Source organism: Balaenoptera musculus, chromosome 11, assembly GCF_009873245.2.
Source record: "Balaenoptera musculus isolate JJ_BM4_2016_0621 chromosome 11, mBalMus1.pri.v3, whole genome shotgun sequence".
Taxonomy (NCBI): Eukaryota; Metazoa; Chordata; class Mammalia; order Artiodactyla; family Balaenopteridae; genus Balaenoptera; species Balaenoptera musculus.
Genome location: NC_045795.1, coordinates 96945377 through 96959817, shown reverse-complemented (window position 1 = coordinate 96959817; position 14441 = coordinate 96945377). Strand labels below are relative to the sequence as shown.

Sequence of the window (14441 nt, the reverse complement as noted above, 5' to 3'; positions counted from 1 at the left end):
GGGCGAAAGCCTCCTTCCCTGGGTCCAGAGCCCTCCCTCCTCCCTTCCTCCCACTCTGGGCAGGGTCCCGGTCTGGAAAAGGGGGATCCCTGGCTCCCAAAGGGGTTTTCTGTCCCCCCACCCCCTCTGCAGCCGCCCCTCCCACTCAGAGCTGCCAGAGCTCCTCCTGCCTCCCCAACCCCTGTCCCAACCCCTCTGGCCTGGACTGGAGCACGTGCAGACTATTCTCTGGAATTTCGGAGAGAGGAAGTGGGACGACCCCCGACTCACAACAGCACTGAGGTCAGAGGAGTTCTCAGGAAAAGAGTGACTCTCCTGGGGGTTCTGAGGGAGAGCACCCTCAAGCATAAGCATGAGGAAGAGACTGGACCCTGGCGGAACGTGGGGAACGGGCGGGGACAGTGAGTGTGATGCCCTGCTCCCGGGCTGGGAGGCAGCGTAAGGCTCTGCGGCCAGTGGCCCCTAGGAGGCATCCAACGATTCCAGGGTAGAAGCCTCATTCGGGGCTTCCAGCCAGTGCCCCTAGGCCTGCGGCCACAGACATCGGACTGTGCGGTGAGCTCTGCTCAGCCTTGATCGGCAAGTTTGGCGGCCTTCGCGTTCCAGCTGGCGGCACAGCTCCACGCGACCCCCGCAGGCACGGCCGGGCCGCCAGGCGGCCCCAGCTGGTGGCTTGGGTCGAAGTCCGCGCGTCCAGCGCCCGCAGCAGGCGCGGCAGGTCTTGCAGCAGGCGGTAGCGGGGCAGGGCGCGCGGGGGCGGGGGAATGTCGCCTTTGGCGCAGAGGCGACTGAAGTAAGCGAGCAGCGGCAGCGGGCGCGGGGCGGCGCGGAGCAGGGCGCGCAGGGGCGCGGCGCGGGCATCCGGGCCGCCGGCGGGGCTCGGGCTGGCGCAGCTCCACAGCAGCAGCACGGTGCCCCGCTCCCGCGCCACGCGCGCCCAGTGCCGCCCAAAGAGCCACGGCAGCGGGCCCACGCGCGCCACCCGCGTGGCCCTCCCACAGGTCCACGATCACGTCGCGCCCCGCCGCCAGCGCGGCCCGCAGCAGTCAGCCAGCGCTCCCACCAGGCGCCGCTGCGCCTCGGAGTCCGCCACGTGCAGGAGCAGTTACCGGCTGCGCTCGACCTGGGCCTGGGGTGGAAGCAACAGATGAACAGGGTGGGGGGCTAAGGGACAGCCCAGCCCTTTTCCTCCCAGCCTCCAGGGCTACATGATAGGGTTAACTCCACCACCCCCCCTTTCTTCCTCTGCGCTGGGGATGGGTACCCAAGGCAGCTTTAGCTACAGGCCTATAGGGCACCTTGGGCTAATTAGATAAAGGTGCCCAGGAGAGGAGAGGGCTAGGCGCCAGGTGCAGCGCAGGCTGGATTTCCGCCCCACTAGCATCTGGCCTAGAGACTGGTGCAGTGAACCACCTGCAGGACCTTTGCCTTGCCTTAACCATTCCTGTCCACTAGGGGGCCTGAGGCTCACCGCCTTGGGTAAAGAGAGCTGGGGCGCAGCGGCAGGGACAAGGCTTCTTTCGGAAGGGAGCCTGGGCGGGGGAGGGATGGGGGCAACTGGCCTAGGAGCCAAGCAAGTCTGAATCCCAGGTTACCCCCAGTGAGCTTACCTGACAGTGGGCGCTGGCAGGTGAGCACCAGAACAACACCCAGTAGGGTAGTGAAGGCCAGCAGCGCCAGGATCAAGAGCCCCAGGAGCCTATGAGAGACTGAGTCAAGCAGGGTGGAGGCCAAGCCCGGCTCCCCAGTGCCCAACCTCCCTCTCACTTCCCCTCCCCCTCCCAAGAACTCACCATCCGGACACAGGAGGTGCTTCAGGCAAACTGGGACATCTGACCTCCAAACCTGAGGGCACAGAGCCCCCCAACCCCTGTAAGCCAGGGTAAACCCTCCTCCCAGGGGAAGTTGAATGAGGCATGGGGATAGTGAAGGGGAATCCCCCTGGATAGGGACTTCTCCAGCACAGGGTTTGTGTCTGATCCAGCTCTGGCTGGGCACAGAACAAGGTCAAGAGTGGCAAAACTCAGAAGGTTAAATCCAGGGACCTTCCCTGGCGGTCCAGTGGTTAAGACTTTGCCTTCCAATGCAGGGGGGTGCGGGTTCAATCCTGGTCCGTGAGCTAAGATTCCACATGCCTCAGGAACAAAAAAACCAAAACATAAAACAGGGAGCAATATTGTAACAAATTCAATAAAGACTTTAAAAATGGTCCACATCAAAAAAAAAAAAAAAAAAAAAGTAAACGCTAAGTTAACCAGAGCATCCATGAGTACGTGGAAGGCACAGGCCCTGACTGAAGTAATCAGACACCACTGAGCTCCAGCCCATGATCACCATGCCTGAATGTGGAAACAAAGCACCAGGTTTTCTGATTTTTTTCAAGAGACGCCAGAAATCAGCTTTTTAAAATGTGACATCTCCCAATATTTAAGTGGGTGGCACTATATTCCAATTGTGAACACCGTGCTGGCCAAATCAAACATTTTTATTGGACTGGATTTTGCCCCATGTGTCACCTGTGGTATAGATGACAGGGAGTATATGCAGATTGAGGGCAGGATTCCTTACCAGGACCACAGCCCCCTGGCCTCAGGAAGGGAACGATGAGTCTAGTGTCACTGAGCTTGAGCACTGAGTCTGTGGGAAAAAGAGCAGAATGACTGTCCCCATAGAGGCTACATCGGCTCTGTCCAGCCCCTGAGTCTTTGCCCGTTGCTGTGTTCCTCCTTTCTACACACCACCCCTACCCAAACCCTACCCAGGCTTAGGGCCAAGTGCCACCCCTGACAAGAAGCCTTCCCACGCTTCATTCCCAGATCCCGCTGATCGTTCCCAGATCTGAACTGCTGCACAGATAAACATTAGTCAGGCAATCAGGCACTCGTCAACAAACATACTCTGGGTTGCCTACTCTGTGCCAGCCCCTGAGGAGACACGGCGGGCATGGACATTGTCTCTGTCCTCCAGCAGCTCACAAACCAGGAGGCTAATTATATGCTGCCTCCCTTCTCTGTCCTACGCACCTGAAGGGGCAGCTTGTCCATTGGAAAGAACGTAAGTTGTAGAGTCAGGAGACCACAGCTAACAAAGTCAGGCTTAACTATTGCCTTTGTGGTTCCTAGCTGTGGGATCTTTGCATGGAGATAGACTTCCTTTCTCCTTGAGCCTCAGTTTCTTCATTTGTGTATGATAGATAATAATCCTTGTTTTACTGGGTTACTGAAAGCATCAAATGGGAATATGCAAGGTGACCCCTTTATAATACAAAGTACAGGGACTTCCCCTGGTGGTCCAGTGGGTAAGACTCCACGCTCCCAATGCAGGCGGCCCGGGTTCTATCCCTAGTCAGGAACTAGATCCTGCATGCAGGCAACTAAAAGTCTGCATGCCCGCAACTAAGAGTCCACAGGCCGCAACTAAGAAGTCCGCATGCTGCAACTAAAAGATCCCATGTGCCGCAACTAAGACACAGCACAGCCAAAATAAATAAATAAATAAATATTAAAAAATACACAGTGCAATGTGTATTCATTTAGTAGTAGTAGCTGTTATTACATTATGGACTCCTTAGGGGCAGGACTGTGTTATATACTTTTCTTCTTGTGTCTCCAGGGCCTAATACAGAGTGGGAACAGAGTAGGCACTCAATAAATGCATGCTGAACTGATTGCCATCTGTCTACAGGCAGGATGTGCCTTCACCCTGTGCTCTGGGTGCTGGTTAGAGAGTTGATCAGTCTCCACCCTTTGGGAAACACCCTCCACCACGTACCCCATACCCCAGCCCTGCCCCAGACCCCATTCTCCAGCCAGCTGTGAGCAGGTGCTGATGCAGTGGCTCTCAAATCATGGTTAAACTCAATGACGTTCCCAGCTCACAAAAATAAATGAGTCCATGGATTTAGCTCTCAATTTTAAGTTATCCCACATGACTTTGTCGTAAATCTTAAGCATGGTTTCGTCTTAAATCTTAAGCATTTGCTACCACCTGTAGGCTTGGGAGCCCTCACAGAATACAAAAGAAATAAACAAGCTGCATGTAAGTAAGAAAGAACTGAAACAAGCTAGCTATGCTTAGTCAGCTTGGTGCTGTGGTTTTGCGGATATATTTGATGGTGGTTTTTATGTCAGATACACAGAAGAGAGTCTGCTAGTCAAACTGTTTTTAGTTCACATGATAGAGTTAAATCTGTCAGTAGTTTACAGTATTCTGCTAAGAGCACTTCAGCTTCCTGGGGCTCTGCCTCCCAAAGATAGAGAACTTCTGCCAGGAGCCTTGTGGAGGAAGGCAGGAGAGTAGTGGTAGAGGACAGCTGGTTCAAGAGAGGGCATCAATATAAAATGTGGTGGGAGTTCGAGTGGGCCAGAGAACAGCTGGGAGTGGGAGGGCCAGTCTCTTGTCTCTGTTTATCCCTGTAGGTTCAAAATCGAAAAGGATTAGAGGGACTTCCCTGGTGGCGCAGTGGTTAAGAATCCACCTGCCAATGTAGGGAACACGGGTTCGAGCCCTGGTCCGGGAGGATCCCACATGCTGCGGAGCAACTAAGCCTGTGAGCCACAACTACTGAGCCCGTGAGCCACAACTATTGAGCCCACTTGCCGCAACTAGAGAAAACCCGCGCACAGCAACGAAGACCCAACACAGCCAAAAATAATAATAAATTTATAAACAAAAAAAAGGATTAGAAACTGCTCCATCGAAGACCCCACTGACTGGCAGAGGAGGCAGCTGAACAAAGGCTGGCCAAGTAAATAAATAACCAGATGTAAGAGATTTGCTTGCCTCCACCTGCTGTGCTCTAATCAACAGGTTCTAGTGGGGGCCAAGCCCTGGCTAGGCCATACCTGGCTGACGCTGTACACAGGGGGCACCATGCTGTCCTGCCCCAAGCCTGAGTGGCTCCAGGCAGCACTGAAGGTGGCGGGCATCCTTGAGGAGAAGTGAAGGACCAGCTGCTGGGCCTGGGTATCCATGCTCACGTTCCAGGATGGAGCTGCCAGGGGGTAGGAAAGGGCATCATGTAATAGATGATGCTTTGTGGGAGGTGATAGGAGCCGGGCTGCAGTTGACAGAGAAGTCAGGGCAGGGACAGAGTTTGGCTTTGCCGCAGTTGCATGAGGGTGAAATGGTGGGAAGGGGTCCCAGCCAGGGTCACTTATTGGCTCACCGAATGTCTGGTGGGGGCATTCAACGTGGCTGCTGTTTCCAAAAGAGAACTGAGAAATCCAAGAATGGCAAGTCAGCAAGCTCCAGGCACCATGCACACCCTTCCCCCTCCCCTGTTGCCCATGCTTGTACCTTGAAGCAGAGCTGGGGGTGCAAGTCCACCTTCTCCAAGACATACCACTGTGGTGGGAGAAGCGAGTTAGGGAGCAGGGCCCTGGGCCCCAGCCCTGCCCACCCAGGTCCTAGGGAGGCCGTCTCACCCCCTCTGACTCTCGAGCCGTGGCATTGGGGACGTCTTCGCAAAGGGTATGCCAGCCCCGCCTCTGGCAGAGGGAGGCGTCCAGCTTCAGTGGGCAGCGGAGTGTCAGGGCCATGATCATCTGACTGTGCTGGCTGTGGTCAGTAAAGTTCACCGACTCCCAGAAGTCCAAGCCATCTGGGCAGGCAGCAGGGGCAGAGAGTGAGGCCCAGGAGGCCTGAGCCCTATCCCCAGGGCATCGGGAGATGATATTTGTGAAGGAGCCTGGCACAGCCCTGGTCTGCCTAGGTGCCTGCTAAATGAGCATGCCTCCTCCTGCCCCTCCTGTTACCTCTTCTATTTAGCTGTCTCCTCTCCTTCCTGCACCTCCATTCTGGCCAACTCCTTGCTGCTCCCCAAACTTGAAATCTTCATATCTTTGCTTATGTTCCTCTCAGAGTCAGGAATGCTTTCCCCTCCCTCCTCTCCTTTCTAAATCCTGCACATTTTCTGAGCCCAGCTCAGATGTCACTCCCTTTAGGAGACCTTTTCTACTCACGGACAGCCGTCATGGGCTTCTCCCTCCCTGAGTTCACGCCTACAGCCTATTCCTTAATTACAACCCTGCCCTGGACCATAGGATGCTTTGTGCTATTCGTTTGTCATGTTTGAGCATCCTGTCTCTGCAATTTGGGCTCAACAGTATGCACAGATGTCACCAGTCACTTTCGCATATAATATTGAATTCCAGCCTCATAAGGAGTTGGAAAGTGAGGCAGGGCAAGTATCATTAGTTTACAGATGAGGAAACTGAGGCTCAGAGAAGAATAAGTGGCAGAGCTGTGATGTGAGCCCAGGTCCTCTGGTCCACCTTCTCAGGACATTACCTCCTGGGGTGGATATTTCTGATATTTCTGAACAGTGCTAGTACAATGTTCATGCTCTGATTTATTGGCAGGCTGATTGGTAGACATGGTAGCCCATGACTTGCACCCACTGACTCCAGAGAAAGTGCCTGCATGCCTTCTGGGACTTGCTCCAACACATGTATAGAGGGTGTGCAAGCGCGTGTGTGTGTATGTGCATGTACCTGTACGGTCTGTGGGGGAGAGAGAGACAGAGAGAAGCTGTGCGTTGCACAAGAGTCACATGAGCAGCACTCACAGGCTCAGCCAGCTCTGGAAGGGACATTTTTTGTGCCTCACGGTGTCCTCTTGCAGTAGGACACCTGTGGGGACAGGGGAGCAGGGAAGAAGGGTCAGAGGAATGGCTTTCCTTACATCACTCAGACTTGAAACTCATTCTGGCTTGACCTTGCCCAGATGCAAGCTGCCTGAGCTGGCAGGGCACCGAGGAGGGGAAGAAGTGTGAGGTGTGGGCAATGGTGGGTGGCATGTGGCACTCAGGGAGGAACCCAGACTATAGGAGAAGATCAGTGAGTAGGGGCTGAGTCCTCTTCTCCCGGAGAGGAGAATGTATTCCCACAAAGAGGCAAATCATGAGGTCCACATTCCTCAACTTTTGCCTTCCCTGGCCTCCACTCTCAGCGATTCTAAGGTGCCGAGTGCCCCATAGGGCCCCTCCCTCTGAAAGCCCAACACCCAATGTTATCCCCCGGCAGGTGCTCCCCGCTCCAGGTCTCTGCCTGCACCCTCCCTTTTGTCTCCTCCTGGGTGACAAGGCCCCCGCCTTGCTGTCTAGTCCAAAGGAGTCTTATGCTAGGCACCTCAGTCTTACAAGGAGAGGAGGAGGAACTTCCATGCAGGGCTAGTGGGGATGAGACTTCTGGGGCCATATGGAGCCTTGCAGTGGCCACGAGCCCCCACTGTGACAGCTCAGAACACCCAGTGAAGGCAGCTGTCTATTCTGCCTCTGTGGGCTGAGGCTGGGTCTCGACAACGGCAAGCTGGGTTTGGGTGGGGCTGAGGTTGGACTCACCCCCAGGAATGTGCCATGGTCAGCAGGACACCTCCATCCCTGGCTCTGTGTATGCCTCACTGTCAGGCTGGCACCAGTCTTCCCTAGCATCTCGTTAACACCAGCCCTTTTAAAACCTGACTTAGTGGAGATATGCTTGGCCAGTGGTGTTATCTGGGTGGCCTAGGAGTGAAGCTATGGACCACCCACACCTTTTCCTCTGCTCACCTCGATGCACAGACAGGGCAGAAGGAATTCATAAGGCAGGTCTACAGTGCAGCCCCCAGACACAATTTTCTGTGGACAAAGCAGCAAAGGAAGAGAAGAAGAGGGGCTTGAGAAAGAGCAGAGGCACCCTGGAAAACGGCAGGAGAAAACTGGGACCTTGGTCACCACACACCCTACCTTTCCTCTTATCTGAGACATTTCTTTCTCTGAGAAATTTCTTCTCAGGGGGTCTCTGCCCTGTAATCTGACCATCTGCTCTAGGTGTCTCAATATATGGAATGTGGGGGGGGGGAGGAGATGGGGAAAGGAATATACATTTATTGAGCCCCTACTATATGCCAGGGAGGGTGCTAGGTGCTAGAAGCACCAACTCAATTAATTAAATGCTAGCATCATGGTGATCTTGGGAGGCATCATCGCCATTTTAAATGTGGAGAACTGAGGGACTCGGGCACAGCAACAGTCCCTTCAAATGGTACCAACTGTATACAAGGGCATCCGTGACAACTGGAGGTTGAGGTGGAGTGTCAGGGCCTAGGCTGGAAGAATAGGGGACATCTCATTCTCTGAGGAGCAGTGACAAAAGAGAGGGAGATGGAAGGGTACCAAAACAGCTGTGACCATTTTGTTATTTTCTCAGGAGAACAGCTTCTTGGGGGAACTGAAAAATCCTCTTAATGCAACCTGAATCTCACTGAGGGTCCTCTCACTGGGGGTAAGTGCCATATCCATTTCTCTGCTAGGCATTCATGGCTGCCCCAGGTCTCTGCCTGCCCTTTCCTTCCTCTCCTGCCAGGAGACAAGGCCCCCTGCGTTCTCTGCCTAGACCAAAGAAGTCTTCATGCTAGGCACTTCAGACTTGTAAGGAAGTCTTGGACAATCACCACCTCTCTCTGGGACTCAGTCTCCCCATCTGTATAATGGGTAGGTCCTTTCACTCCAGCCCTGTGTGATTTGGCTTTTACAGGCAGATGGCCCTCCATACCTGGGCATCAAAGGGACGGCTCAGCTCCTCACACTCCAGTGCCCACTGGTGGCAAAGACGCACACTGACCTCAGGGCCTGGAGGAACGGTCACTTGAATAACCCGTGCCTCAGGCAGCAAGTCAAAGGAGAACTCAGGCCCTGGGGAGAAGGGGGATTTGGTGGCCTTGTCTTTTGGCCTTAGCACAGGTACCACTACTTGGCTCCACCATCTCCAGTCACACGATGTGCCTACCTCCAAGCCTTTGTGAGCCACGTTTGGAGAGAACGTCCCCTTTCTCTGGATCTGCAGGTTGGGTTCTTTTGGAACGCAGCCCCTTGTGGGAGGTGTCTGGGGAGGGGACGGAGATGTGATGGCCCTTCTCAGACAGGCAACGGCTACTTAGCAGCTTCCTCTGCAGGCAGAGAGCAAGGCTGGGCTGGCCTCAGGCCAGGAATCAGGAACTCTGGCTTCTATTCCTGTCTCTGGAATCCAGGGCACCACAGGCGAGCTGCTCAACCTTTAAGGCTCAGTGCCCCTAACTGCGTAATGGACAGAATAGTCTTCTTGAGCTCCACTCTCTCCATCTCTCTTTTATGGCTGGAGAACAGAATGAGAAGCCAGAAAGAGAAGGGCTGTGGGGTGTAGGGCAAGGCTGGAACTGGCAGGGAGAGTACCTGAGCAGATGCTGGCATCGTGTGCCTCCTACAGAACCGGAACTTGTAAGACTTTTTGGATTTCTGCACCAGGAGGTGGAGCCAGCCCACTGAAGACCTGCACAGGGAATGATACATTTACTATCCAGCCCTTCACGGCCCCTCCCCTACCTGGAGATGTGACCCAGTGTTGGACAGTCAGTCATTTTAGATCAGGGAAGGTAACGATCGCAAACTTCTTTAGTCCTAAGTTATGATACAATCAAAAAAGCTTTTTCTCTTCTTAAGTAGAGAAAAACTATGTATATACAAAGATGTTCATGGTAGCATTATTTACAACAGTGAACAATTAAAAACTGTCAATTCTTAAGCAGTGTGTGGACATTTAGTGTGCCCAGGCACTGAGCTAGGCAATGAAAATGTAGAGTTGAATAAGACAGATCTTACTTTACAGATAGAAGGTAAAAATAGTAAACTCATAGAACTAAAACATTTTAATCCCAAGAATTGGTACCAGCTGAACGGAGAAACACCTTCACAAAATGATACAACTGAACTCACGAATATCAATCATGGTGCATGCTATTTTAGGAGGGCCTAAGTCTCTGCTGAGGTTGACAACAGGACAAACATCTCTTCTAGTAGGATAAGTTTTACTAGCGTCAGCCTAGGGGCCCCCCCAAATTCCCCCAATTCCCATCTCCACTAAGAATGGCCCAAAGGACTGTTTCTCATACCCGAAGGATCTGACACCAGATGCAGGCACCAACAGCAGGGACAGTGGCAGAGCCAAGCACACCAAGGCTTTGGGGAGGGGGTAAAGGCCCATCGGGTATGGCGAGGAATCTGGGCGGACCTTCCTGTGAACGATGAAAAGGAAATCAAATGGTAAGGTCCCAGGAGTTCCCTCCTGCCTCAGGAAAGTTGGACTTGAGGCTGAGCTCTGCCACTTACATCCTGGCCGACTGACCTGGGGCAAGTTACAGACTCCTCTAAGTCTCAGCTTCATCATTCATAAAGTGGAGCTGCTGTCAAGATCAAGTAACATAATGCGTGGGAAAATGCCTTACAAAGTATAACAAAATGTACCATAAAACAGGAAGGATCATTGTTGTATTACTGACTGGTGAGGGACCAATTAAGGGAGAGTGCCTGGAGATTTACCTGACTCTCATTTAATCCTCCCCACAGCTCAGGGACAACTGTTTTCATTGTATAATCATTTCTACTGTGCTGCTATACCCCTCAGAAACTGTGCACTGCCTGAAGCCATGCATGGAGTATGTGGCAGAATTACAATGCAAATCCAGGCTCACCTTGTGTTTTTTCTTTGATACTATGCTACTTCCCAGGTTGAGAACCAAAAATTAGAATGGAAGAATGGGGAAGAGGAGCAGGGCAGGGAATGCGACTCACCAGTGAAACTGTCATCCTGAAGGCACAGGGCCCAGTAGGGAAAAGAAAGGACAGAAGTGTAATTAGTAGGTATTCCCACGAGGAGCATTCTCCCTGGGGTCTTTGCCTCACATCACCTAATTTCGAGGCCCGCATAAGCCAACAGCCCATCCACTCTGGCTCTTTTCTTCCCAGCTCCACCCTGCCCAGGCCCTCAGTGCACCAGGACCTTGACTATCCCTTCAAGACGGTGTAGAGAACACACTGAGGCTGCCATCAGAGCTCAGGGACTTGGGTAGCAGGAAAGGACAGGCGGAGAGAGGGGAGCTTTACCAGCCTGTGCCAGCCAGGTGTCCCCAGCCAGCAGCAGCAGGCACACCTTACCACGTGGGAGGCCAGCAGACAGAGGGCGCTCCAGCTGGGAAGGTAGGGGCAGCCAACACCAGCAGCGGCAGACAGGCCAATGAGCAGCTGGAGGAGAGACAGGAGCAGGGCTGCCAGTCCGGGGCTCCCCATGGGCTTCCGAGGGGTCAGGGTATCCAGAACATGGCTGCACCTCCTGAAGGTGGGTGGCAGGGCCTTGCCGTGCAGCAGCAGGGAGTGCAGTGCCAGCAGGAGCCCTGCCTCAGCCTGCCCCTGCCCCGCCCTGCCCCAAAGCTCCTCCTCAATCCCAACCAGCCGGCCAGGCCACATTCCTTCTCCTCCAAGTGGAGGGACTGAAGGACACTTGCCCCCCAGAGAACCCTACTCCCCTACCTGGAAGGCAAGGGGGCTCCTGCTCTGGCAGAGAAATAACAGGAAAGAGGCCGGCACAGGGTTAGGGGGCTGGATGGCGGGCTGCACCCACTTCTTAACTCCTCCTACTCCTGCAACACCCTGCAGATCAGACCCGCCCCTTAGCTTGCTCCTGGCCTTGAATCTCCCCTGGACACGTGCTTCATCCTCTCACTTAGAAGACTGACAGAGCTATCAAGCACTTCTCTGCAGTGGGTGCTGGAGACCGAGGTGACTGATGCACCACTTAGAGCTGGGCAGAACAAAAGAGCACTATAGGATGCACGTAGACCTCACACGTCCCCCTGTGCATCCTGGCTCCCACCTGGCTGACTTTCAGGACTAGTGTCCAGCTTTCTCTCTCTACCCGTTGGCCAGTTCCAGCACTTCTGCCAAAGGGCCTCCAGCTTCAAGGATCCACTAATCAGTACAGTCTGCTCAGGAAGCCCCAGGTCGCATAGCTGAGCCCTGGAGCTGAGGGAGTGGGCCCCATGCATTGACCTGGTTTCCTGTGGTTTCCGATGCTGATGAGGCTCCATTCTCTGTGGGGACCCTCCACGCCGTCCCATGGCTTCCTCCTGCTCATGGAGCATTTCAACCGTTTCAGCCCTCACCTTGGTGACACACACCGTAGAAAGTTTGGGGCACACCTACTGGGTGAAGGTATCTTGGGACTGTTATTATCCCTCTGCACTTTCAGTAGCTTGATCATACCTATGTTCAGGCCAATTCTAGTTCTTAAGTCTTCAGGTCCACTGTCTAAAGACCCCATTGTACCCATTATCCTAAAAATACCCTCTAGCTTTTGAGTTCCTTAGAAAGACCCTTTCTTATCTTTATGTTTTTCCAGTGCCTAGCAATGGATGTCGTGAAATAGGTGCTCTGTAGTTGAATAAATGTAAATTATGATGTTTCATCTAAGCAGCAGTTTATCTAGTTCACATTTCATAAGCACTTTCATATTTGATCCTCCTAACCACCTTACAAGACAGGTAAGTCAGAACTATTCATTTCATAAAGAGAGAAATAAGGAAGCAGAAAGGAGAATGATTTGGTCAAGGTCTCTAGCCCAAAGAGCTCCAATTCTGCCATCCTCTCACAGTTCATTTCTCTTTCTACCATCCTTATGGCCTCTCCTCCCACTGCTCCTCTGCTCCTGGGAACCCAAAAGGGCCTGCCTGACACAGTTCTGTCTTTTGGCCTTGAAGTCCATCACTGCAAACAAATCAGCAAGATGTGAAGGGAGAAAAGGGTGGTCTGGCCATACTAAAGACAGGTTAGGGAGTCTTCCCCCTAAATTTCACCTAGCCCACAATGGTTTAGATCTATACCGATAATGTGTTTTCTAATGCTGGGTGTGTGAAGTGAGAAACTTGGCTCCATTCTAGAATACTTTTCTCTTTTGACTCCTTTTATCTTCTGATTTGATTCTCACAGTGAAAATATTTAATATTGAAAAGGATTAAGGAATTTTGGTGGTTCAAAAAATAATGGCACATCGGGCTTCCCTGGTGGTGCAGTGGTTAAGAATCCGCCTGCCAATGCAGGGAACATGGGTTCGAGCCCTGGTCTGGGAAGATCCCACATGCCGCGGAGCAACTAAGCCCGTGCGCCACAACTACTGAGCCTGTGCTCTAGAGCCCACGAGCCACAACTACTAAGCCCACGTACTACAACTACTGAAGCCGGCACACCTGCAGCCCGTGCTCCGCAACAAGAGAAGCCACCGCGATGAGAAGCCCGCGCACCACAACAAAGAGCAGCCCCCGCTCAACGCAACTAGAGGAAGCCCACGCGCAGCAACAAAGACCCAACGCAGCCAAAAGTAAAGAAAGAAAAGAAAAAAAACAATGGCACATAGTAGGGACTTAATGATGATCCAGAGCTGTACTCTTGGTATACTCACTTGCACACAGGGATGCAGGAAGAGGAATGAATATGAGGTAGAAGGCAAAGAGTTAAGTTTAGGACACGCAGAGTTTGAAATGATAATCAGGACATCTAAAGGTTGTGTACCTAGAAGTACTGCCAGTACCTAATAGAGACTGAGTACATACCTCATGTTTTTGTTTTTATTTATTTTTGGCCGTGTTGGGCCTTCGTTGCTGTGCGCGGGCTTTTCTCTAGTTGCGGCGAGCAGGGGCTACTCTTCGTTGCGGTGTGCAGGCTTCTCATTGTGGTGGCTTCTCTTGTTGCAGAGCATGGGCTCTAGGCGTGTGGGTTTCAGTAGTTGTGGCACGCTGGCTCAGTAGTTGTGGCTCGCTGGCTCAGTAGTTGTGGCTCATGGGCTCTAGAGCGCAGGCTCAGTAGTTGTGGTGGTGCACGGGCTGAGTTGCTCCGTGGCATGTGGGATCTTCCCGGACCAGGGCTCGAACCCAGGTCTCCTGCATTGGCAGGCGGATTCTTACCCACTGCGCCACCAGGGAAGCCCCATACCTAATGTTTATAGAACAGAATGACTATAACTCTGGAAAGGGCAGAGACCCACAGTTAGAGATCTGGGCATCATCCAGACACGATAAAGTCAAGTGGGTAAGAGCAAAAGGACACACATCTTTTTTTTTTTTTTAATAAATTTATTTATTTATTTTTGGCTGCGTTGGGTCTTCGTTGCTGCGCGCAGGCTTTCTCTAGTTGCGGCGAGCGGGGGCTACTCTTTGTTGTAGTGTGCGGGCTTCTCATTGCGGTGGCTTCTCTTGTTGCGGAACACGGGCTCTAGGCTCGCAGGCTTCAGTAGTTGTAGCGCACGCGCTTAGTTGCTCCGTGGCACATGGGATCTTCTCGGACCCGGGCTCAAATCCGTGTCCCCTGCATTGGCAGGCGGACTCTTAACCACTGCGCCACGAGGGAAGCACATGTGCGCCACACATCTTTCATGCAATAAATATTTACTGTGTCAGACTTTTATGTGTGAAAGGGCCTTTAGTTCACAGATCTCTTTCCCACTTCTATTTTTAACTTCTCTGCTCCACATCATTACATACTGTGTTCATTAGTTGTTTCACATGGATATTACGTTTCACCTAGATTGCAAATTTTCTATATGCAGGATACTTTAAAATTCTTTTGGATACCATAAAACAGTATTAGACACATAACTAAC

At 52.7% G+C, this 14441-nt stretch overlaps 1 protein-coding gene across 1 annotated transcript; it reads right to left on the bottom strand.

Moving 5' to 3' along the window:
• Positions 1-55: 55 nt before the first annotated feature.
• On the bottom strand, positions 56-13447 carry IL17RE (interleukin 17 receptor E). Its single transcript, XM_036870198.1, is given in 21 exon segments — positions 56-593; positions 595-642; positions 644-985; positions 987-1048; positions 1051-1105; positions 1107-1129; positions 1611-1709; positions 1794-2003; positions 2569-2637; positions 2759-2846; positions 4845-4993; positions 5168-5216; positions 5299-5346; positions 5427-5602; positions 6567-6617; positions 7534-7618; positions 8535-8674; positions 8769-8928; positions 9191-9287; positions 9907-10029; positions 13396-13447. Coding segments are annotated over 21 exon segments (2106 nt in total). The 5' UTR covers positions 13401-13447; the 3' UTR covers positions 56-566.
• Between the last annotated feature and the right edge of the window lie 994 nt (positions 13448-14441).